This window comes from Acanthaster planci, unplaced genomic scaffold (genome assembly GCF_054643075.1).
Source record: "Acanthaster planci isolate LZ-2023a unplaced genomic scaffold, COTS_SCS Contig169, whole genome shotgun sequence".
NCBI classification, from domain to species: Eukaryota; Metazoa; Echinodermata; class Asteroidea; order Valvatida; family Acanthasteridae; genus Acanthaster; species Acanthaster planci.
In genome coordinates this window covers 1-24,439 of record NW_028257790.1, presented here as the reverse complement: position 1 = coordinate 24,439, position 24,439 = coordinate 1, and the positions used below count along the sequence as shown (strand labels likewise).

The window sequence follows — 24,439 nt, the reverse complement described above, 5'->3', positions numbered from 1 at the left end:
GTACCGCGTCTGGTTCTTTTCAGAACCACACATACAAAAGAAATATCTCTGCATGGTGCTACCGCAAACCTTTTTGGAACTTTTCATGCCCTATGCATGAAAAGCTTCACAGGTCATGTGAGATGATTTATATTTTCTCAAAGTGTGACTTTGGTGTTCAGTTTGATCAATATGTCTATTTCATGAGCCATAAAGGTTTCATGACATGAAATGTACACAAAAACGTAGTTTGTGGGAACTCTGCGTTGTCTCCGAATAAGTAGTGTTCAAAGCATTTCTGTCAGTACATGTACATTGTACATGTATTTCAAAGGACAGAACTGACACAACGGAGGGCGCCCTGCGATGTCACTTTGACACACACTCCAAATATTTTTTTTGTGTATTCCGTGTTACTTCTGGACCCAAAAAGACAAAGAAAATGATTGGAAAAACCCACATCACACATCTAGCAAATTTCTGATGGTGAATTTTAACTGTCCCACGTGACTTTAAATACATGTACATATATATGGACATCCATGCCCATCCACGTAAAACAATTGGGCAACGAACACCTTTAAACGCAAACACAAAAGGCTGAACGAATGTGACGGGAAATCGAATAAAAACTATTTATTACATGCACCTATCTCTTATAGCCTTCACACAGGCTTAGCAGTCGGTTTTGTGTTTGACACCGTACAGTACCTAAACGAGCGTTTAGTAAAATTAGTATAAAATGCTCTGCGAATACAGGCGATTCACAACAGTGCGCCTCTAAGAGTTTGCAACGCGTTGACTAACCACATTACGCCAAATCTGTCGACCCAGTGAGCGTTTGGAAAGGGTCGACAGATTTCGCGCACTGTGATGGTCAACGCGTTGCAAACTCTTGGAGACGTACTATTGTGAATCGACCGTATTAGAGAGGAGGGTTTTGGTTTCCAGGAAGAACAAACAGTCGATGACACAATTTGAGATCTGTCGGCACGACAATGGACATATCTTACTCTGCAGACTTCTTTTCAGCCTGAAAATAAAAAACAGTCTCGTACACTTCAAATTTCTGAGGAGCTCGAGAGCAACTTAATAACACAGTTAAAATAGAGTGAAAAGCTCATAAAGATAAGTAAAAAAACCTTTGAAATATTTATTTGCTCAGTAAATTTTTCTCATAGGCTAACAGAGCCAATTCTAATAAATGGTTATTTCTATTAGCTACTACATGAGCATTAATGCCTGCAAAACAAAAAAAGTTGTCACCGAAAATACATCAACCATGTACATGTTATTATGATTCAAACATAAAGTTAAAATTATACCTTTCGATTTTTCAAAGCCAAGGTTAAACATGCTGAAACTAAACTGAGCCAGCAACAAACTGTTTGTGGTGAGTACAGAAAATAAAACTAAAGTGGCATGCAGGTTCAATGAGACCATAAAACAATGGTAGAATATGGAAATTAGTAGAATGCCTTGCTCTTTTAAACAATGATTTATAAGTATGAACAACATAAACGTGTTACTTGTCGGTAGCTTTTGTTTGGTTAGTATACGGAAACATTTAGTTTCGAAAGAGAAAAGAAGCTAATGAGTTTATTGTTTTATTAAAATCAGCCAGGTATTTCAACAGCCTGTGCCCAATCTGAGGCGTGTCAGAGGTCATTGACCTTGCTCAATGTCTTTTTGTTTCTCTTTTGATTTCATGACACACAAGTTTTTGGATACGCTGTGCCATTATGAAAAAAAAGCGTACAACGCTAATTGATCTCGAGTCTGCGACATACTTACATTATCATAAGCACACAGCCTACAGGTTGTATGTACATGTACACAGTACTTCCAAATATTGTACTCATGTATTATGCACAAGCAAACATTCGTCATCAAATAATACATGTGAATCAAACTTAATAAAGGGCTACTCCAGCTTTTTGATAAAAAAATAACTGAATTAATTCTGAAAAATGTAACCTATGAAAATGAACACTAACAGCAACAATGTCAAAGTATACTAAATGATAAATTAAAAACATCAACAACAGTGTGAAACTGACTTATTCAAAAGGATATTCTTTAATATTCAGCGCAAACAGAGCCGCAAAATGAAAATCAAACAAACGTGGATATATGCTACAAAGAGTGCTCCAACAAGGTTGAATTATGTCAAACTTTTTTTCTATTGCTTAAAATGTGTCACAGGGTCTCAGAAAACAAATTGACACACCAAAGAGAAGACAAAGCAATTCAAACAATCATCTTATTTTTTACAAGCTTGTGACATGAGCATTGTGCAGTACATGTAACTAACTAACTCCAAAGTTCAGATGCAAAACTACATGTATCAGCACTGTCCTCAACTCAAGATTAACCCTACTCCAACAGGTTGTCTGATATTGATTGATTCATCGCTACAGGGCATTATCTCCGTTGACCAATGTTTCAATACACTTTCCAAAACACTTGAACAAACCTGTAACTGAATGGCCTGTTAATGGGCAAAGGTTAATTGGAAGGGTATCAACGTCTCAATTTCAAGTACAGAGAGAGTGGGACAGGCTTCTAGCACCAATTCTAAATTAAGACAAATTAAGACAAATCAGGGGAAAACACCTTGCGTCCTCAGTGCACAAAACACTGATTCATCACGGAAGTCTCAGTTGGAAAAACACTTCATGTATTTCAACAGTTTCAAAGGGACAAAGCTCTTTGTCACAAGTCAGGGGGATTTCTAGCAAACGTCCTGGGCCAGAGTTGTGTGGAGAGATTTATAATTTCGAGATGAAAACATTTGAAAACTATCCCTACAAACTAATCCATTGCAAAAATGTGCCAATAGTACACATGGCTTTATAGGATGCATCGAGCTCCATGCCACGTCCCATCAAAATGACTCTGACCGGAGTGATCTGAGGGTAGTCATTTTGGTTTTCAGCAGGTGAGTTTGTCAGTCCGATTTCTTAATTGTGGTGTGTGACTGTTCACACCAGAAGTAATGCTTGTGCAGAATTCCGTCCAAAGGCTGAAGTAATTCAGAGGATACACCTACATTGTGCCGTCTAGAACAGCAAGGGTTAAGTTGCTATGAACTGCTTACCTACATGTACCGGTACACATGTACTGATACTTTAGGGCTGAGTCCATTCGAATAACTCAATATTCAAATATTCGACCTTCGGTCATACCGGCCGATAGATTGTTGATGAACAAACCATACACAAAATCAGTTGCAATAATGCACACAAGTGTCCATTATTAATAATATAAAATGTAATAGCTTCTCGAATCTAGGAGTATCTCCGAGATTTAGGAGATGAACAATACTTCTTGCTCAGTTGAAAATTTCTGTTCCTTTTAAATTGTTTAATGAATAATTAACTTTTTGAATCGCTTTTCATTTAAATCTGCTTGAAACAAGCTTCCATAGTGTAATTTTGTTCTCATTTAAAGCAAAAGAAAATGTTCCCTTCCTTTTTATGAATTTCTCATTCAAATATTCACATTCAGAAAATACCATTCAAATATTTGATAATCGATCAAATATTCGGATATTCAGCACAGCCCTACGGTACTTCTTTGGTAATCACCTTCTTGTGGTTTCCTGATAAAAATCAACGGTTGCCACTCAAAATGTGATCACCAGAATTTGGGCCAGAGCACAGGTGTCTTTTTCAGATACTCCTGGTACAAGTTGGAGTTGCCCCATTTCTTCAACCCGTACCTCTCCAGAAGGGGAATGCCACTCACCCGGGTCAGCAGCAAGTAGACAAAGATCGGGGAAATGACGCTGAGGTACTGTTTCCCTGTCATGACCGAGGAGGCGGAAATGTATAGTCCCGCCCACAGGATAATCTCTCCAAGGTAGTTGGGGTGACGACTTATACTCCACAGGCCAGTGTTGATGAACTTACCCTGTTTTTTACGTATATAGAATAATATACAGAACAAATCGAATTAAAATCAAAAGTACAACACTCACCCAGCTTTGAAAATTCATACATACAGGTATATTGTTTACCGAAAATGGGTCACTTGGGAGACATTCCCATAGGAACATGCACAAAATTTGTCAAACTTTACCGTCCCATAATTCAATATTCCCTCATCCGATCTCGACCAAACTTCGCATGTTTTCCTTTCAGACCCTAATCTATCATCTCTCAAAATAAGGACTTGAAAATTGAAATGTCTCCCTAATGACCGATGTCTCCCCAATGTTGAAAAATTTACCACAAAATGTTTCCCAAGTGACCTATTGGAAATATATACATGTACACATATTTTGTACAACATCCACAGACAAATTAAATTATGTCCTTTTTATACTATTCTTTTCAATGCTTGAGGAAGAATGGAGAAATGCACAGTCATGTGTTTCAGACTGTAAACATCAAAAATGCGAGTTAAAAAAAAAAGGAACCAGCTGGAGTTGTTGTCCAGTTGCAAGACTTTCGCTCCTAGGAGTCCTGCACTGCAACTGATCATACGATTCGGGTGCTCGGGGCCTGACCGTTTCATAAGCCTGTTAATTCTTCTCTAGTTAAACCTGAATCTTTTTCTGTCAATTTTCTGTGCCAATGAATAAGCAATCGAAGAGCACTTTATGCCAACATGATTATGGTGGCTACAAAGAGCTAAGGGCTGAAGTACCCTTTGGATGCTTAGCCAACAGTAGAATGCACGTCCTAACTACACAATGTAGAATGCAGATGGCACTAGTCACTGCAAGTAGTGAGTGACCTTTATGTTAGAGATTTATACAGTAAGAGCCAGTAATAAACGACTGTGTACACACACTAGTGGATTGCACTTATATAGTCAGTGTACAGTGTGTATGAGACCCATTTTCCGCAGTAAATTTAATCTGAATGAATCTGAAAAGCAAAAGCGGAGAGTAGCACACATACCGTATTGTCTGGGTCGGCTCTGAAAACTGCTTTCTGGTAGTCTGCTACAACCTCAAGGAGAAGCCCCACAACAAACATTCCCCATCCAACGTAGTCCCTCTTGGTCAGGGTCCTGTCGTTCGTCTGAGCATTCAGGATCTGAGTTGGGAGCAGTGTCAGCCACACCCACACAGCTTGAGAAAAAAAGAAGACAGGAACATTCAAGTTGAAGTCAGAAACTGGACTGACGTCTACGTGTACTTGACTCCATATCAGCAAATACTTGTACGTGTATATACATGTACCGTATAAGTATAGTCATGTGACTGTCATACTTGATGTAAGCAATCCCAATTTACAGAATACTTACGGAACTAATCCTTTTTATAACTTTTTATGAAGGAGTTAAAGAATAAAAGGGTTGGAATATTTTCCTTTCTTACTGGGGTATCAGTCCGTTAGTTCAACTCAAAGCAGGAGTGGCTTGAGACAAGCACAATGTCTGACATGCCAGGATGTCACTCATGAGACTCATTATCAGCAGAATCTGCACAAACCTTTGGCCTCTACACAGTTGAAGTGCACAGGAGAGACACTGCCCCTAAGATGTAGCAAAGTGGGCATTGCCTATGAGCCCCAAGTTGGACCAAGAGAGAGTACAATTTTCCTAACAATGGAGGTTCCTTTAGCGGGAACTGCACCTCCCAGGTTCACAAACAGAATAAAATGCACACTTTTTTCTACCACAAAATAAGCAACCTCCCAATAGGCACTGACATTTCATACAGAAACAGACAGACGTGAAATTAGGTTTACAGCTTGTGCCTAATCAAAATGCCGTGTTTCACGTTTTGAAATGTTAATATTCCAGATCTAGGGTTGCTCAGTGTAACAAAATGGAACAGTCCTGATCAAAGGCGGTAATCCTTTGCTGAATGTAAAACTTGTGTATGTACATGTACATGGATGGCACGCTGTGTCAAAATGCACAGTTTGAGAAAAGGCTGGTGTTTACAACATACACTTATTTCCTGATGATGGCCAGCTCTGCAAATTCATGGTTGTGCATGAAAATGCGGTTAAATGAAACTAACCTCGAGCATATTTCACAAATTTGCTAGAGCTTGCATGCACAGGGGAAGTCATATGTGGTAAAACCACTGCACCATGTACACTCTGCCTCATGAATCAGCATAATATACCTCAGTTAGACCTGTACCACTCACAATACAGATCTGTGAAAATTAGCTGCAAAACAGAGAGCCCATCAAGCGTTATGATGCAACTGACCTCTTCTGCAACAAGGCAATTTATTAAGATCACCTGCACATATCCTTACCTTGCATTGTCCAGAAAAAGAAGAAGAGACCAAGATTATTCTTTGCCTGTCGGAAGCGGCGATCTTCTCCCTCATTCAATACACGGCTGAACAGATACATGCCGAGTCTACAAGAAAGAAAGAAACATACATACATGTATGTCAACATCTTATTAAGCATAAATTTAGGTTTAATTTTTTTCAGAATGAAGGAAACAAAAGTGATAGTAATGATAATGCAGTAGAAATGAACCCATGAAGAAAACATTCACAGAAAGAAAGCAGTCCAAGTAGCACTACACATTTACAACAGCCAATTTGTTTTTCTTTCAAAAACAAACGCAAGTGTTGATGGCCCTCCGTGATCATGGATTTGTACATACTTCTTGTTAAAATCCAACTTCACGTTAGATCTGCACGCATTAATAATATTTCCCGTAAATAATTGAGCCTCAACATCTATTGCCTTTCATTAAATTTTATGGGCAACTTTCCCGTTAGAATCCTGAATCCCCCGATGTCCACGAAGTCCTGTAGTATTTTGATGTTCTCAGGTTGCACAGGTGAGTCACTTGTGATGTAAAAGTTCTTATGTGGATTTTTATCATTTTTTGATTCGGTTATTACTGCTGAATTTTGGGAGATCGAGAAATGATAGAATTACCTACTTGTGATTAAAATAAATAACAATTGGCTAAAGATATTACACCTGCAGACATTTCTTGACAAGACTGATTATAAGTTTATACCTGAGGGCCCAGACTCCAACCATTCCACTCTGAACCACCTGACGGAAGTGAAATGTTCCTCCCCATTTCAAGGTTTGGTAGGTCAGAAGAAGAAAAGTGCTGCTCCCTGTAACAGTAAACAATTCATGACAAGAAAGCCAAGAAATGTTATCATTACTGAAACGGTGGTACATTTCTGCCCTCTCCCATTGACAAAATAACTTCTGATCATCTGGTTCATAGGCCTATGGATATTTTTTCCATGAAAAGTGTGTACATAGACATATTACACTGAAACAATGGTCAACAGTCTTATTCCCAAACTAAGGGATCAATGACTAGAGAAAACATCAAATAATATCCAGTGGACAAGTTGTCCAGGGGGCAAGTGAGGCAAGTGAGGAGTGGTCTATGTACATGTATGGGGCCGGTACACCGTGCTTCCATGTCTAACTTCTGGGATCCTTTGTCAACTGTTGCAACATGGAGAATAAATGTATGTTATTGGCCTTCCTGAATGTTCATTTTCTGTGTGAGCTCAAGACAGAATTCTGGTGTGGTGCAGTCTACATGTACGTGTTTTATAGCCTGTACATGGGTCCCATTTGTGACTATGAGGCGTGAGTGGGTTGGTGGAGCCTATATAGGGCCAAGATGAACAGCAAACTTTGGCAATATGTGGCCCAGCTTTGTCCACTGCTTTAACTTTGTAGTGTGCCAAACCTGTCCAGAGAATACCCAAATTTGTCACAAAGTTGGGTAAGCCCAATTGCCCTACTCTGTTCAAGCATCTATAAACAAGAGTGCAATTAAATAAAATTTGTAAGAACTAGGCCATTTTTATAATTACCAACTTGTTGTTTTTACGTAGCCCTACATGTTTTTTTATGGTTTTTTTTTTTTTACTGTCATCAATACATGAATCTTCCCTCAATTTTCCCTCTATCTCCATGCTCCACGAGCATGCCCACTTGATAAATTCAAAACCATCACCTCAAATTTACAGTTTCAAAATAGGCCGCTTTCTTCATGACATGTCACGCAGGAATTATAACACTGAAATACAAATTACAAGAAAAAATACAAAAGACAACCAGTCCGTTGCTTCAGCCATCAGGCACGTCAGGGTGGTTGAAGCATTTTATTAGTAATAGTATAGTAAAACCTTGTTTAATGCCTGGGCCTGAGAGCTAAGCCTCACTGGCAATTCCAACTAGGCTTATTGTAAGTTATGGGGCGTAGGCCTAACAAAACCACTTGGTTTAACTTTCCTATCTTGAATCATGGCTACCTCCATGCTTGAACCATGCATGGACATGCTTAAACTTAGCTGTTGCAAGAAAACACTTGTAAGAAAACGCTTGTACTTTTTTGTAGTATAGATTCTCCGAAAACCGATTTGGACATCAAACCAGCGAGGTTGGCAAAGATGCTTAAAGCTTTATTTTCTTTGGCTTATGATAACTTCAAAAGTTTGGATAAGAAACACTGGATTGAACAGATGAATAAAGGTGACGGTGACATGATGGGGCCAAGTACATGTATAGTGAGACGCTCCATAGACGGCCCGGACATAGGGCCTAGGTCCTACATATTACGTCCTACCTGCTAAATCATAAAACTTCTCGGTTTTGAGAGCAGCTGCAATAGCAAAGAGTCCCCACTGGATGCCGAAGTCCAAGACAGCACTTCTTGCAAGAATACTCATCGTAGGCTTCATGCTGGACAACAATGTTCCCATTTTCAATGATATCAGTTCACAGAAACCCCGAGCAGTTCGGAAGCAGACGAATGTCATGCACCACGCACATATTCGTTCTCGTCGTGTTATGTAAGTTCTCAATCTCAGAGCCAACTATAAAGATTTACGTGACAGTCTTACACGTTCAATAATCGTTTTATCTCATGAACTCGAGGTTGATTGTTTGCGGATAAGCGCGGAGCAGGTCGGCGCGTCACTGTACTGTACATCATGTAAACATTATGCAGTCTTCTGTCCTCGCCAGTACATTGAAATGGCAGTGGCGTTTGTGCCGGAAATGGGGGGGGGGGGGGGACTTGCCCGCCATGAAAACTTGAAATACAATATGTTGAAATTGTAATTTGTGCTCAGAGTGTATAAGCATTTAAAATTTGTTTTCCTCTTTGAGTGATATTTAATGCATTTCAGTCGTTGGAAGTCTGAAAAACTCAATCCGCTTTATTTTTTTGCTCACCACAAAATTAAATTTAAAAGTGTGTGGGGAGATGATTCAATAGGCCCCCCTCAAAGACAGGGGCTATACAACCCCCATTTACGCCCATGGTACATGGTCAGTGACATCTCAGACAATTATTTTCATGTGAATCGTTCCCTCTGTACTGCTGCATGATAACAACTTCCAAGGGACACTGAGGGCCTCGCAATGTTATCAACCATGAACAAATTATCCAAAGTCGTCTCCTGAACTTCAAGTTCCCCGGCGTAGTTTGTCACGGTAATGCCATGGAAGTGCAATGGTGTCTCCATGGGTGAATTCCTCCATGGGTGAATTAAATGGACGAAGACCTTTCATCCAATTTAGAGAACATTTAGGTGAACAACTTTTATCATACAACAAAAGACTCAAAATATAGATTAATCTTATAGTAATTAATGTGACTGTTGTCATTTAAATCTCATGATGAAATACGGTTATATTATGATTTGAAAATATCTGTACTCATGACGTCTGCAGTGGACTTCCATCAGTTTCCCCTACCAGCATAATTTTAAAAATATGGATGAACTGTCAGGATTCACAACGTGGTGCAAAGTAAGAATTTTATTTCACATAATGTGTGGTTCATCGTCCAGCATCACCGCGCATCGCCACGTAACTTGGAAATGATTATTTTTGAAGCAGGCATGTACGCGCATGCGCATTGTGTCCTTAGCGACGGAAACTCCGCCATGTTTTGGTATGATAGAAACGTGCATTATGTATGCATCGCACGCGTAAACTAACCAAACGCGCACATTGACTGTGGGACAACGTTGCCAGATCGTCCGCTATCAGTGAAAACGCTCTAAAACATCACTTTCTTCACAAATTGTTGAAACAGAGAGCATTTAAAAATAGAACAATATGACAACGCAGGTTATGTCCGAGAGTATTTACAATCTCATTCCTCATGAAGAAGTGAAACCGCCGAAGGAACAACGGTGAGAAAATCTTCCATCAGTGTCTAGCTTAGGCGTATAGGCTATGGCATGTTATATATGTACATGTAGCTCATTCATCAGTCATCATTGTTCATGCCGTTTTTGGGATGTAACTTTGTAACGCTGCCGTTCATCGGCCAAGTGTCAGAAAAATTAATGAATGCTGAAATTATTATCAAATTCCTGTACTGTGGAGAAACCTCCTCCTAGCTACACAGGGGCCTACTCTGCATCAGTATCCTGATGCAGAGTCTGTTACATGTATTTTCGACAAAAATTTCATTTTCAAATTATTATAGGGGCCTAGGCCTCACCATCATGCTTCAGGAGTTAACCAAGGCTTAATTTCATTTCAGTTGTTCTTACAAATGTAAAGTGTGTCGACTAAGGCCTACGCTGTCAATGAACAGGTGAGATGAGTCCAAAATTACCTGTGCAGCCTCAAATTAAGTCTTCCCTTTGCACAACCAATGTCATGGATTCGATTGAGGAGTAACTCTGAGGAAAATGCTTGTAGAGAACACTTAGAATACGAAAATGTTATCAATTTTGAAGTTGAAGACATCCTACCTAATCCTAGGCCTACAAGTTATTGTTGAGATAGGCCTACATGTACATGCAATTTTTCTCGCTGTGAAACAGATACCAGTCGAAGTTCCGCTCTACTGTGAAAGAGGAGAAAAAGACAAACAAGTCACCAAACAAGACCATGGGCCCAGCCAAGGTTGACTTGAAGGCACCAAAGGATTACCTCAGTAAACACTCCAAGGAACCAGTGCTTCCGGAGAAGACCACCTTCAGATATCCGGACGAGGACAAGCGCAAGCCCATGGTCCCTAAGAAGGAGGACAGGCCCCTGATGGGTCTGAAGTCCAACAAGAATTTCATCACGACCAATGCTGTAGAAAACATCATGTCTGTGCCAAAGAAGCCAGCATCCAATTTCGTCGACACAGTGAAGGGATCAACTCATCCTCTTGAACCATCAGGGCTGGTGCCAAAATATCGGAACAAGCAGGTGGGTTTAGTTTTGTATTTTTCCTGTTTCCATTGTCAGTGATCACTCATGTTTAAAGTCTTCAAAACTAGGAAAGATTTAATATTTTATACATCGATTTTCTTGGCTGTGTTGTGTAGAATGACGCAGACGTACACTGGAAAATAAACATACAAGATTAGAAAGGTGCAGCAGTTTTTTTATATGTTTCATTATTTTTGGCCCGCATTCGGATTTTAAACTGCAAGGATGAGAAACAAAGCAGTTTGTCTTCAACAGCAGCAGCTTCATTTCAGATTGATCTTTTCAATATTTCGAACATATATTTTTGTCTTCCCTCCATCCGTGTTATCTGTAAACTGACAACCTGAAAGTATTTAGAGGCCCTAGTACACATCTACCTGTACATTTCAGTTCATCCACTTACCGATCACTCTTTACAATTCTATCCATGAACAGGGTTATGGGGATGTACCAGATTACCTGCGCAAGCGGAACGCAGAGGTTCAGAGGAGCTCAAGAGGATATGATGAATACATCAAGGAGCACTACAGACGGGGTGCCATGAAGCAGCTAACAGACACAGAGCGGGCAAATGTGTGCTGGACGGGCTCAAGAAGAACTGGGAGGAGATCCATCACCAGTATCAGGGTCTGTCTGTTGTGACAGACACTGCACCTAAGAAGGCACGCAAGGAACGGATGGAGGCCGAGATGAAGCAGCTGGAGAGAGACATTGAGCTGTTAGAGAAGCACAAGATCATCTACATTGCAAACAACTAGACGCTCAGACTGTATTTTTAACCTCCTGGGAGATCTCCAAGAGGATGTAGTTGTTGCCCACCACTTGGCATGGAATCAGCATCTCTTTCACACATGGGAACAGTTAGAATGTTTGATAGATTCATGAGTGTTAGCCCTCTGCCATGGTTCTAAGAGCTTAATAGCATCCACAAGTCAATTACAAGTACATGTAGTTCAGCTCCCAAAACTTTGCAGAGAAGCCAGTGTACATTCCACACAGAAACGATTGTGACACCTGTGCTTACAGGCTAGCCTTGGGTGAATCCATTATTTCCTGCTTGTGAAAGGATGCAAACATTCCATGATTATGTCTACTGATGTTTTTTGCCCTATCAGAATTGCATGTGAACATGTGTACACTTGTTCATCGCAAACAGAAAACGCCATGGTATCTATTTTTTTGTGGTTTCAGGTACTGCAAGTTAGTATTGCCAGCTGCACAGGTGTCTAGTTTACTTTAAATTTTAAAATCTATGTAACTCAACAGGAGTTTGAGGGTTGTAAATGATGCACCTGGCATTCATTCAGAAGTGTGAGGGGGGCCTGTATGTCAATGCCTGTGCCATGCTTGTTGCTAGGAAAGTTCTAAGACGTCAAATGAATCACCTGTCACCATGTAACCCCTGTGTGCACAGTACTTACGTTTGTTGCTTTAAACTTTTGTGCCGCTCCATTCAATGTATGTATTTTTAACGTACGTTTACATTAAATTTTAAGATTCCATAAGTGAGTCATACATAAATAACTCCAAAATCTGTCAAAAGACATCCGTCCATATTCAAGCGAATGCTTTATACAAATGCTCATATGGAAAAGCATTGACATGATTTTACATGTACATTACACGTTCCAGTATTTCATATCCGTCCTGTTGTATTTGGTTTTCCTACATGATACGAAGTGCACATTTTGTATATAAATAATTAATAACTGAAGTTTGTAAATACGGATTTTCCACTGTCAATAAAGCGTCTCAAGTATAATCATAAGAGCATGTGCATGTATGCACCTTTTTTGTTAAAATGCGTTGTTTCAAGTGCAAGCAAGGCACGATTAGGGGAACCAGATCCAGAACTGAATTCTCCGGGGTACAAGTTTCCTTGGGGGAGCCAAAAAATTGGGATGTGGCCTTTCTAAGGGTTACGGCTGCATTGTGGGGCATATTACAAACTTTTGTAATGGACGTGAAAAAGACGAAAACATTGTCTCTTATTGCCAAAGGGTTTTGGCTCCCATTTATTGGAGAGGAGGCTTAGTTATACTACGAGTGTGGAGATTATTTCAAGGGCCTGTCATTCTACCCTGGGATGCATTTGCATTGTCTCCTCAAATCCTTAAGTTTGGTTGATCCACCAGATCAGACCAGGCCACGAGATTTAGGAATTCGTACGTACGTACGTACGTGCACACTGTATATAACGTATAGCAGGAAACAATTTTGGAAAGAATTCCGTATACGGACGCCAATTGACACCCCGTGCACAAACCCTATGTGACTGGTCTGAAAAATAGTGTTTTCTCAGTAAATGAATTCGTATTTTTCCCCCAAACTGATTTTAGTCTGGACATGTTTAGCTTTCTGAATAGGGCACTGTAGGAAATAATTACTGGCGGCGGAATATATGGAACTCGTCCCACAATTTTTGAAGGGGGGGGGGAGTAGTTCCCAGAGGGGGTGGCCTCATTCAGGGGTGGAACTTTCAACCTAACGCCCTAGTGGGTCTGTAAAATCACTTTGAATTTGGAGGATTGAGGACCGTTAGGGCACGTATTGTGGGACGTACACACAATTTTCCAAAGGGATGCCGAAAGTAATCAAATGACGGCAATCGGGGGCGGGGCCCAAACACTCTCTTAAGGGTACTCTCCAACCCTTCATACGCCATGACAAATTGCTAAAACGGACAACGAGACCACTTTAATGAATAGTGGAGTAGTATTCCCAGCCCGGTTCAACATGAACTCCCTCACCTGTTGTGACGTAAAACGGCAGGACCCGGCCCTATGGGCAAGAAGCCTTTGTTATTAATTTTGCTACTACTTTAATTAAAGTGTTCGTGTTCCTTTTACGCCATGTGTTTTAGTAGAGATTGTTGGCGTAAGTCAGGTCCCAGACGTATCTATAGTGCTTTGTTAATGTTAAAAGGCAGGGCACCAGCAGTTTGCCACACTGAACTTATGCACCATGGAGTTGCGGGAAAAATCTCCCGCGCTTTGAGTGCGCACTGCAGCTAGGCCTCTGCTGCAACCTTTTGTCCGCATGGTCCGGTCATACATGTCTGAGATAACCGTCACTGATAAGAAACTGCATTGCAACACCATTGTTCTGTTTTCAAGAAGTGTATAAAATTGTGTAAGGAACAAAACTAATCATGGGAGATTTTATAAAGGTAAGGATACAATTAATGGACCGACACCTGGACACTGAGTGAGAGTCACATCTGTCACATGTTGACATGATAGTTGACCATGATGTAGGCCCCCGACGGTACATGTAGATTTATTAATACTAGGCCTTTGTTGTTGGCTCCTTCCTCTATGCTATGGATTACATACATGTACATGCGTATAGCCTGGCCTATGGAATTGAATTTACGTGTTAGGTTATAAGGCTTAGTCAAGTCTCAAATTCAAAATCGTGAGAGCAACTGTTTAAAACCAACGATTATTGGATAAGTGCCACCATTCATCGATGACCGATGATGATATAGGCCCCTAACTGTCCTGTTCTTTTCAATCAATACGCACTCCAGAGTTACTTGCACAATCAGACTGTGGGATACCTGTCACTGGTCACATAGCAGAGCATGCATCATTTTTTGCAGCATAGTTTTTTCATGTAAAGTAAACTCTAAGTGAAATCTATGCACGTGTAGAAAGACTCAAAGAGTGACCTGGACATCAGTTCAGAGTGGATACCATGGATACAGTCCTGTAAATGTGCTTTATTTTTTTTTCTTAATTCAGCACAGGAATACAGTATTGTGTCTTATCAATGCAATGATACAAGTTAGTCAGAAAAAAAATTGCATCGCAGTTAAAGCTGTAAAATATTTATGTTTGCCCTTTCATTGCCATTCATGTTTAGGCTATACACTCAAGCCAGTGAATAAGGCATGCATAAAATAGCAAGGAAAATTTCAAATGTAAAATTAGTTGAGCGTGGGTCGACAGTAGCTTTTTTTTGTGCATTAGTAGACTGGGAGTGAGTACTTAGATGTAGCACCATTAATAGATGCAGTTTGCAATGCCATTCCAGGGAAGCCACTGGGAAATACAGTGCACATCCAGTTAGTATTTGAGAACTCGTGCATTGGCGTCAAGGCTGCTGAAAAAAAGAAAAGATTTTTAATTGTATGCATTTGCTTGTAAGGTGTCAAAGACACTGAATCACCCTTCTTGATTGTAGCCTTGTGTGCCACTGCATCTACATCATACATGAACCAAGCCTGGCACCCTGAGGGATGGAACCAGCTATAGTGGAGCTGTGCCAGTTATTCAGATATTCGGATAATTGATCAAATCTTAAATATTTACTTTTAACATCAAATAGGGGACTACAGTAGTTGGTGGTGAAAATCAATAAGTAAAGGGTACAATTCAATTACATGTATTGGATACAGAATTGCTTTCCAAAAGCATATTGCAAGATGTTAGCAATTAACTGAAAGGCAGCTGAATGGATATAGTTATACCACATGATCGTAACCTTTCCTTCAAGATTTTGGGTATTTACTATTTTGGAAAAGCACGCAATTTTTTTTCTCCCTTTGTGGGGAATTCGTACTACCAGATATTCAAATGTTCATTGAATGGACATTTGAATACTCGATATGAACATTTGAACTGGCTCCCTCTTAACCTGTTATGCTAATATCATCGTTTCCTATCTCATAAGTTAGCCAATTCAGCATGCAATGATGCATGCCCAGTGCGAGGCTGTACTCCAAGAACACCAGGCACATGAGCAATAGTCTGCTCTATAAGTGTATCTATGCGCTGACTCACGCAAACGCTTTCTTCCCGTAAACCCTCGGCTCCTTGAAATTACCGAACTGGCTCATTTTTTCAGTTTTTGCCTCTTCCATCTCTCTTCCCAGATTGATGATGATGTCAAAGGCTACAATCTGAGTATGTTCTGTGTGCCGAGACATTATGAGCAAGATTTGGAGTCCATCCTTATTCCACATGGAGTCATTTTAGACAGGTGAGACCAATGGTGAAAGTTATATTGTGAAAAGTGTACTTTGTTTAGAGTGCATGCACACTGAAAACAAGGGATCATTGTGATATTTGATACTACATGTATGATTGATTATGCATTGTTTTTGTTTTACAAGGTAAGACAGTCATAAACATACAGTGTGACAGTTTCAGGAACTTAAAAAATGTAGAAAGCAGAAATTTAAAATTGTGAAGTACCACAGAAATTATCCTGTTATCCGTGATAAAACTGCCCCACTGCTCTAGTTAGTAAAAAGAAACAGCAATTGCCCATTTTCATTGATTGGCATCAGCATTGGTTTATAATATGCAAGAATTTAAACTCGGCTCTCTGGTCCCCGGATATAATGAAGCTTTTGGTGTCTTTGAACCTGCCCAAAGGACAGAGAGGCTGGCACGAGACATTGTGAGTGACATGGGCAAAGACTCGCTGGTCGTGCTCTGCGTCCTGAAAGGGGGCTACAAGTTCTGCTCCGATCTGCTGGACTACATCAAGGCCTTGAACAGAAACTCAGAGCGATCAATACAGCTTGTGGTAGACTTCATACGCCTGAAGAGTTATGAGGTTTGTAATGGTGCGAAGGATTTCTTCACGATACAGATAGAATCAGCGAGACGCTGTTCGTTTGTATTAGAACCCTAACCCTACATAATACTATGAATTACTACTTGTAGTAAAACGTAGTATTCAGTCCTGTCGCTTGTAAGAGGATGTGACCTTATTGTTTGGTGAAGCCATAAGGTACAATAGATAAGACAATGTACCATACAGTGCTGTGGCACTATGAATGCATAGCTTTATAAAACTTTATAAAAATACCAATCTCCTGAGCTCAGGCTGGTAATTAACGAACATCTAAGACCGGCCAAGCACGTTTCCCCATTCTTAATTATACCTTTTTAGATAACAGGTCAAAACTTAGTTTGGAAAAAATTTCCAAAATATTTCCTTCAACTATTTCGCTTCGTATTTTCCAAACACCCTCCAGTCATATACATTGTAATATATGCCTCTAGTAGGCAGTTGTGAACAACCCATGGACATTGGTGTATGGGTACATGACATGTGTACTGTGTTGGTGGTGAACAACATGATGAACCAGTTGTTTTTATTATTTGGTATTTATTCATTTCTGGTAATGACACCAAGGATTCCTCAAAAGCGCCCTAGGCACTGTAGCTCGCAACCCTTAAGAAACCTGTAGAGAGGAGACAGTGAGAAGCAGTTACAGTTTTTAGAGGTGGGAAGAAAACCCGAGAGGAATATTCTGGGTAAAACCCATAGAATCAGGTAGGGACTGAAAACCCAATCCACATGTGGACCGGGCCGGGATTCGAACCCGAGCCGCAGAGGTGGAAGGTTAGGAAAGAGTCACTATGCCAACCCCACTCCCAGTGTGAATTTGGAACTCAAAATACAGACTCATTGACAGTACTGCACAAAACAAGAGAAGATTGTTAACGTTTAACCAATAGAGGGTTTGCATGGCTGCCATCTTGCTAGCCGGTGCTTTTGTTCCACAAGGTAAACACAAAGGGAGCTTTCCTGTGGGACAAAAGAAATACATCTGTTATGGTGCCCTTAATTGACCACATTGTACCCTATTCATTATGTATGCATAAGTTGAATAGGTCACATTTCAACAGAGCACAACCAGTATCTTTGTCATGATTCCAATTCAATTCAATTCAAAACAACATTTGTTTCCATACTTTCATTAACATATGAATAAAAAAGTACACGTAAAATAAACCATGAATACAATGTAATATGACAAGAGAAAATAGAAAAAAATTGAAAAGATAGAAAGTATGATGCTGTCCTGAAATACTAAGGATGTGACACGGGAAGAGTGCTCTTATCTGCAGGCTAATGCTTTACCAACTGTGTAAGACCAGCATATGACAGGCTCTAAAACAAAAGCAATGGCTAAACTTTCCTTCGAATAAATATTTAAACATGACTCATAAGCAATGGAAGTTGCTACATGTCTTGTGTAGACATGTAGGTACACGTTCAGTGAGATGACTCATAAGCAATGGAAGTTGCTACATGTCTTGTGTAGACATGTAGGTACACGTTCAGTGAGATTTGATCTTCTGTTTTTACCGAGTACTGAAGGGTGACGTCATTTGAACCAGGAAGTGTAGTGTAAGCGAATGGAGTATGCGGGCTCATTGATTCGTACGCGTGCTCATTGATTCGTACGCTGGTTCTCGTGCTGATGCCTTTCACACGCAAAATTGTGTGTGGGACGTATTCACTTTGGTATTCTGTAGCAACGCAGCAAGCTTTTGCAGCCAAGTGCACATAAAAATCGAAAGTGTTATTTCATTCTTTTTTCCAGAAATGGACAAGTCATCTGGGGATATTAAAGTCATTGGTGGAGACAATCTCTCAAATCTTGAAGGCAAGGATGTCCTCATTGTTGAGGTGAGAAATGAGATACTTGTGTTTTAACATTTTGATTGCAGATTGTGTTTGCTTGACAAAACCATCAGAGAAAAGGATCCATATTTGTTTACATGTTTAAAGGGTTTGCTTTGGCATATACATCCCTGTTGCGTATTTCTTGATCGTGCTTGTACGTAAAATTCTCACTGAATGCCCTTTTTTTTGCCAGCAAACACGATGATGCACGTTCATACTCATTGGTGGTATCTGGTCCGACAGGGAACAAGAAAGGGCATGCTTCGCAGGAACTTGTTCTAGCTTATGGGACTGAATATCTGCAATCAACTTAAAAATTACTGGGCAACCTCGTTTTTCAGTGAGACACCAGTGACATTTTTGGTTCATTTTTCACATATTCTTTTTTCAGTTTTTGTCACATAGTCACTTTCTGTGACTCCCCTCGGACAAATTATTGTGTGGGATAAATACCATGCACTCATGAAATAATTGGAAAACATCCACATTTTACATTTCTTTTTACAGTACGCCAACAACTTTAATTTTCCTTACTTCAAATAAAGCGATCGAGTATGTTCCAAAGATGAACAAATAACCCCCCCAGATAATTATGTGCAGTTTCCTTTAATGATATTAATGTCAGTATGTTTTCAGTCCAAGATGTTTAACTTTCTAAAGAGGACTCTACCCCCTCTATAAAAAGACAACTTTTCAAAATTTCACCACCAACGAAGTAAGTTAAAATTTTACCATCAAAACTCAAATTTCACCAGTACCAGATTGAAATAAATTTCGCAGTAATTTAACCTCTTATATGATTATGACATCACAAGTCCATCAACTCATAAATGAAAATCTCGACTATGAACGCATTGGATCCAGGACACCACATTTTCCCTTCAATTCACTGCACAACATTACCACAAATTACAACTTCCATCAGTTTATAAATGCTCTTAATTCTGGATCCACTGAACTCTCAAACCTCATTCAATACTTTAATTTATTCAATTGCCATATCCTCTCTGGACCCATCAATCTACTTCTGTCTGCCTCTACCTCTAACTTCAGAATTCATTTAAGTTTCCCTATAAACACGGTTCAGTTTCACTGAGGTTTCACTGGGATTTATATTCCAACTGTATCAATTCTCCAGGTCCATTTACAAGGTTTTTACTTTCACAAAATTTTTGCCGCTTTCAGTCTCACTTCTATCAGCCCTTCCATTGGGAACTCTGCTGAAATGTCCCTGTCACAACCTAAAACAGTTCAGTTCTTACACGGAGAAGCCAAATCCAACTAGGAAGAGCCACGGCCCTGTTGGCTCAAAGTGGTCCCTTTCATGTCCCTTTCCTATAGACTGTCTCCTCCAGGTTAGTGCAGTCTACAGTGCCCCAGCATCAACTGGTGAAAGCTTTCTTCTATGGGCTTAGATTCTCCAATCCCTCAATCTTAAGTGCCATCTAAAAGAGTATTGTGTCAATATCTGATTTACTCTCTCTGCACTAAGTGAATTATTTTCTGAACGACATTTGGCCATACTACAATCACAATGGTACAGTTGGAGTAAATTAAAACAAGATATTTGTAAAATTAGGCTGAAGCTTTTACTTACGGTTAGGAGATTTTCTACCCGTTTTAAGAAAGGCAGCAGAGATTGTTTGTCTGGAAATGCTGCTTAGTATCAGCAATCTTAAACAAGGAAACATGGACCTTGTCACAGCCAATAAAAAACTGCTGTAGGCAAATCAAGCTCCTGCTATCAAGTGGATTCAGATCCTCAACTGACTGGACCGCACCCCAAGAAAAACTGGCAAGAATGTTCACACTTGACTGACCAGACTAACCATGGCGCACTCGACAAAAGATGCATACATGTACCATTTGCACACACACACACAGCCACTACCACTTGTCTTTCCTAATATGGTTGTGTTCACTGGACTGCGAAAAACACACACAGAAATCCGGACTGAACTATTGACCAATGAGAATCGGGGAAACATAGACACACAGAGATTGGATTTTTCAAGAGACTTATTCACAGCACGGGGAAGAAAATATGAGCGAACTGTTTACTAAAAGGAAAAAATACAAGTAAAATGTGACAGTTTTTTTCCTTTTTTTTCTTTGAGTTGTTCCTTTTTACCTGTCACTGGTACCCTGCTACCTTCATGTATGTATGGGTTCAGTAATATGTACAGAATGCAGCCACTGTAAACAACATTAATTGGTTAATGACATTGTGCAATCCTCCAGCACTGTTGTGGAGAAAGAAATAAAAAAGGACCATAAAATAGTTTTTGTTGGGGGGGGGATTGAAATGATCCATTGCAGTTTGCAAGTTAGCTACACCCTTAGGTAGTCCTATGAAATTTTGTACATTGGGTTCCATTTGTCCTAGATTTTGCTCATCCTGCCTCCATTTTTGTATGGATACATGTATAACATGTAATTAGACAATATTTCACAAGCTTTGATGCAGCTCTACAGTAGTTGGTCAATTATGTCCTGTCTGGGTGTGACTGTACATGGCCTTTAAAAGATTTGCTATGTATATCAATCATATTGCATCTGGCAATTTTCAGTTGTACATGGGTAATTCCAGAAATCAGGGGTCCAAAAGTGTAACATTTTCATGTCTCTGTTCCATCTGACCTTTGTTATTTGACATGGAAATATCACTGGAATTGATTTCAAACTATTACCATTTGTTTAGCGGGTAATTTGCATTAGTTCATCACTTTTGAAAATTAGAAAATGTGTTCTGAACCTACAAATTCATATGTCAGATGTGATAGGGACACACAAAAAAATGGACCCCTAAATTCTGGAATTACCCCCATGTGTGTTTAACATTCTGCAATGCAATGCTTCTTTTTGTACCTAGGACATTGTGGATACGGGGAACACCATGCAGAAATTGCTCAAGTTGATTGGAGAGTACAAGCCGGCTCTGGTCAAGGTTGTGAGTCTCCTGGTGAAGAGGACGCCACGGAGTGTTGGCTACAGGCCAGACTGTAAGTAGGAAAAGCAGGGGAGAGCCATACCCTTGGATATACTTTGTCTGTCCGGGGGTCCATATGGTGCATCTATTTCTATTCACCCGTGAAGAAAACAAAATCGAGAGCATATCTACATGTAGGCTTTGCAGATAACAGCTGGTTACTTCATGTAAAAATGTAGCATATTTATGTAAATATGGTTTGGGCCATTATTTTTTTGAGATTGTATGTTGGCATTTGTTTTTCATTTTTTCATGTCCACTGGGGCCCAAACAATTAATGACTCCCCTCCATTCCTACCTACCCTATTGGGGAACATTTCAGGAAAATGTGAAATGGGAAACAAAGAAAGAAAAAACAGCTTCTATTTCATTGTGAATGTGGTGCCAAGAGAGGTTCATCATAGTTATTAACCCTAACAGTAATTTGAAGCATGATATGGGACGGAGAGAACCCCTCCACACCTTTGTGTTGGTCATTGTTTGACCAACACAAATCTCAGGAATTCTTTACAGACTTCTAGGGGGATGTGTTAGGTAACAATAGTCTACAGGGTGTATAGGAATTGCACAGGTAAGGGAGGGTACCCCACTGTCCCATATCTTGCCTGGTATACCAACAGTCCTCAGTCCTCCAACAGGTGACGGATTGAGGACTGTTAGGGTTAATGCATGCAACTAGTACCTCCCAAAGTGTTGGTTACTTCATTCGATACATGCACCCGCCACCCAACCTCTCTTGCTGATGTTATTTTGTGCCAATTAACACTAACTGCACCACCAAACTAACATTAAAACAGTGCCTACTTTCCCTAATTTCAGATGCTATGCATCATTTGTAATGGGAAGCCAAATTACCATAATGTGGGGGGGCATAGAATGTCAGAGAAATTCGGACTTGAGCACTTACCATTCAGTTCTGCATTTCCTTTTGTTTTGTTTTGTTTATTAGTGTCTTTGTTTGACGTGTCCTGAGGGCGGAGGGGCAAAAACAATTTTTGGCGGGTGCAGGTTTTGCTTTTACACAATTTACAAAGTTTTACAGAAAACTTTAAAACTTGTGATGAGAAGTCTTTGCGTTTCCTACATATTGTAAACAATGCAAATACATGTACACTGTATGTGCATGGGCTCAGCACTAAGGGTTATCAGTTTTGAAGAATTGTTGGATAATTTCAGCTCCTGCGAATTTCACTGCAAATCGTTTGTGATGTCAACTTTGCTTCACTTTTGCATTTGCTTGAAGAACACTCAGACTTTTTAATCCTCGAGGACACTGGAGACTGGTCTCGATTTGTTTTGGCGCAGAACCACAAAAAGAGCCGCAGTTGCTTGCACAATGCATCCAAAAACAGAATAACAGAACTCAGTGTTTTGCAATCTATCTTTTGGAAAAAGGGGTGCACGCCTACATGGAGATGATCAATCGTGCAGTGAACCAATGGAGCTATGTACTTCAAGTTTAACTGTCCTTGGCCCCAGTTACATGTTTTTTCATATTGAAAGGACAACCATTAATCACTGAAGGATGTGGTCCCCCTGTTGAGTTTTTTCAGCACCAAGACCATATCAGTACGGGAAAGACAGTTTCCTAATGCAGTCCTTATTGTTTTAAGTAAATGGGAAATATTGATTTGAATTTTGGTGTAATTCCAGATATTGGCTTTGAGGTTCCTGATAAGTTTGTTGTTGGCTATGCACTGGACTTCAATGAATACTTCAGAGATCTAAGTGTGAGTACCCTGGGTAGAGATTTCCATTACTGATTTGATTTGATTTTAGGTGCATAAACATGACTTGAAAGGAAACCTTAAACTTGTTTATAAGGGACAGCAAGTTGTTTATTAGTCTATTTGAAGTATGGCAGGCACAAAAGGTGGGCTCTATTTGAAGTGGTTAAATTTTGAGCAACCAGAAAATATTTTACCCAAACCAATGCGTGCTTCAAATAGGTTATCTGTAACTCTTACGAGAATGAACTCAACAACTCAGTTGTGTACTTAAGTCTTGCTGCAAGTTTCAAATAGCGCCCTCTGGAATTGTTGGAATTCCTGTCTTCACACAGCAGTGGCCCTTAAAGAAAATATTCCCATAATGTGACCCAGTGAGGTGGCAAAATTGAGCCCCATAATTTGTTCCCCACCGTGAATCTAATGAAAGGAAAAGCAGGTATGTTGGGTTGTCTCATTTACACGTAAAAAAAAAATCACCTAATTTGGTAATATTACCGGAGGGCAATATTTTCAAATCACTGATACGTTGTCAAATGCTTATTTAGGAAGCCAAGTGCATTCTCTTTAATAGCTGATCCCAACAATACCTCTCAGTAAGGGAAACAATGCTTCTGAGCAGCCTTTCTTGATAATATTTGCATTCCGTTTAATTTTGGTGTCTGACCTTTCATTGCTCAACAGCACATCTGCATCATCAATGAAGATGGGAAGAAGAAATATGCCATTTAAAACGAAGGGCGTTATATTTCTGCTGTTGATTTGTACATCTGTAGTCTGCAGCTGTTGCTGTATTCCCAGTAGAAGAGGGGTAATTAATACAGATTAATACTTTGATCTTAACTGAAATAATTTATATTTACATTCGTCTTTATCTTTAACCCTAACAGTCCCATTCAGTATGATTTTACATACACCCTTGGGAGTTAGGGTTAATGAGGTAATTTGAATGTAAGGATGATATCTGCGAAAGCCCTGTAGGGCCAACGAGTATGTATTTTCAAAAGTGAAGTATATTTTGTCGAAGTCCGCTTTTAGGAGAGATATTTTTTCCAACTTCGTTTTTACATTTTTTCCAAAGTTCATTTGTTCGAGACATACATTCTCCATTTTGTTCTAATGAGATCTATTTTTTAATTTTTGGTAACAAATCGTTTTTACGAGATATTT

The 24,439-nt window shown here is 39.7% G+C and overlaps 2 protein-coding genes and 1 pseudogene across 3 annotated transcripts; 2 read left to right on the top strand and 1 right to left on the bottom strand.

Annotated features, from left to right (window-relative positions):
- Positions 1-600: 600 nt before the first annotated feature.
- LOC147795098 (uncharacterized) lies at positions 601-8,824 on the bottom strand. Its single transcript, XM_087132259.1, has 5 exons — positions 8,520-8,824; positions 6,936-7,041; positions 6,208-6,314; positions 4,890-5,062; positions 601-3,894 (listed from the first exon to the last, which is right to left on the bottom strand). Exons 1-5 carry the CDS (start codon positions 8,710-8,712, stop codon positions 3,619-3,621), a joined length of 855 nt encoding a protein of 284 aa, XP_086988385.1. The 5' UTR covers positions 8,713-8,824; the 3' UTR covers positions 601-3,618.
- A 1,029-nt stretch (positions 8,825-9,853) lies between these two features.
- LOC147795097 (enkurin-like) lies at positions 9,854-12,887 on the top strand. Its single transcript, XM_087132260.1, is given in 4 exon segments — positions 9,854-10,098; positions 10,741-11,116; positions 11,555-11,686; positions 11,689-12,887. Coding segments are annotated over 4 exon segments (774 nt in total). The 5' UTR covers positions 9,854-10,021; the 3' UTR covers positions 11,878-12,887.
- Positions 12,888-14,078: 1,191 nt separating this feature from the next.
- hprt1 (hypoxanthine phosphoribosyltransferase 1) lies at positions 14,079-24,371 on the top strand (annotated as a pseudogene). Its single transcript, XR_015424130.1, has 7 exons — positions 14,079-14,288; positions 15,999-16,105; positions 16,504-16,691; positions 18,471-18,556; positions 21,426-21,555; positions 23,196-23,272; positions 23,954-24,371. The product of XR_015424130.1 is annotated as a hypoxanthine phosphoribosyltransferase 1 (transcript).
- Positions 24,372-24,439: the final 68 nt, after the last annotated feature.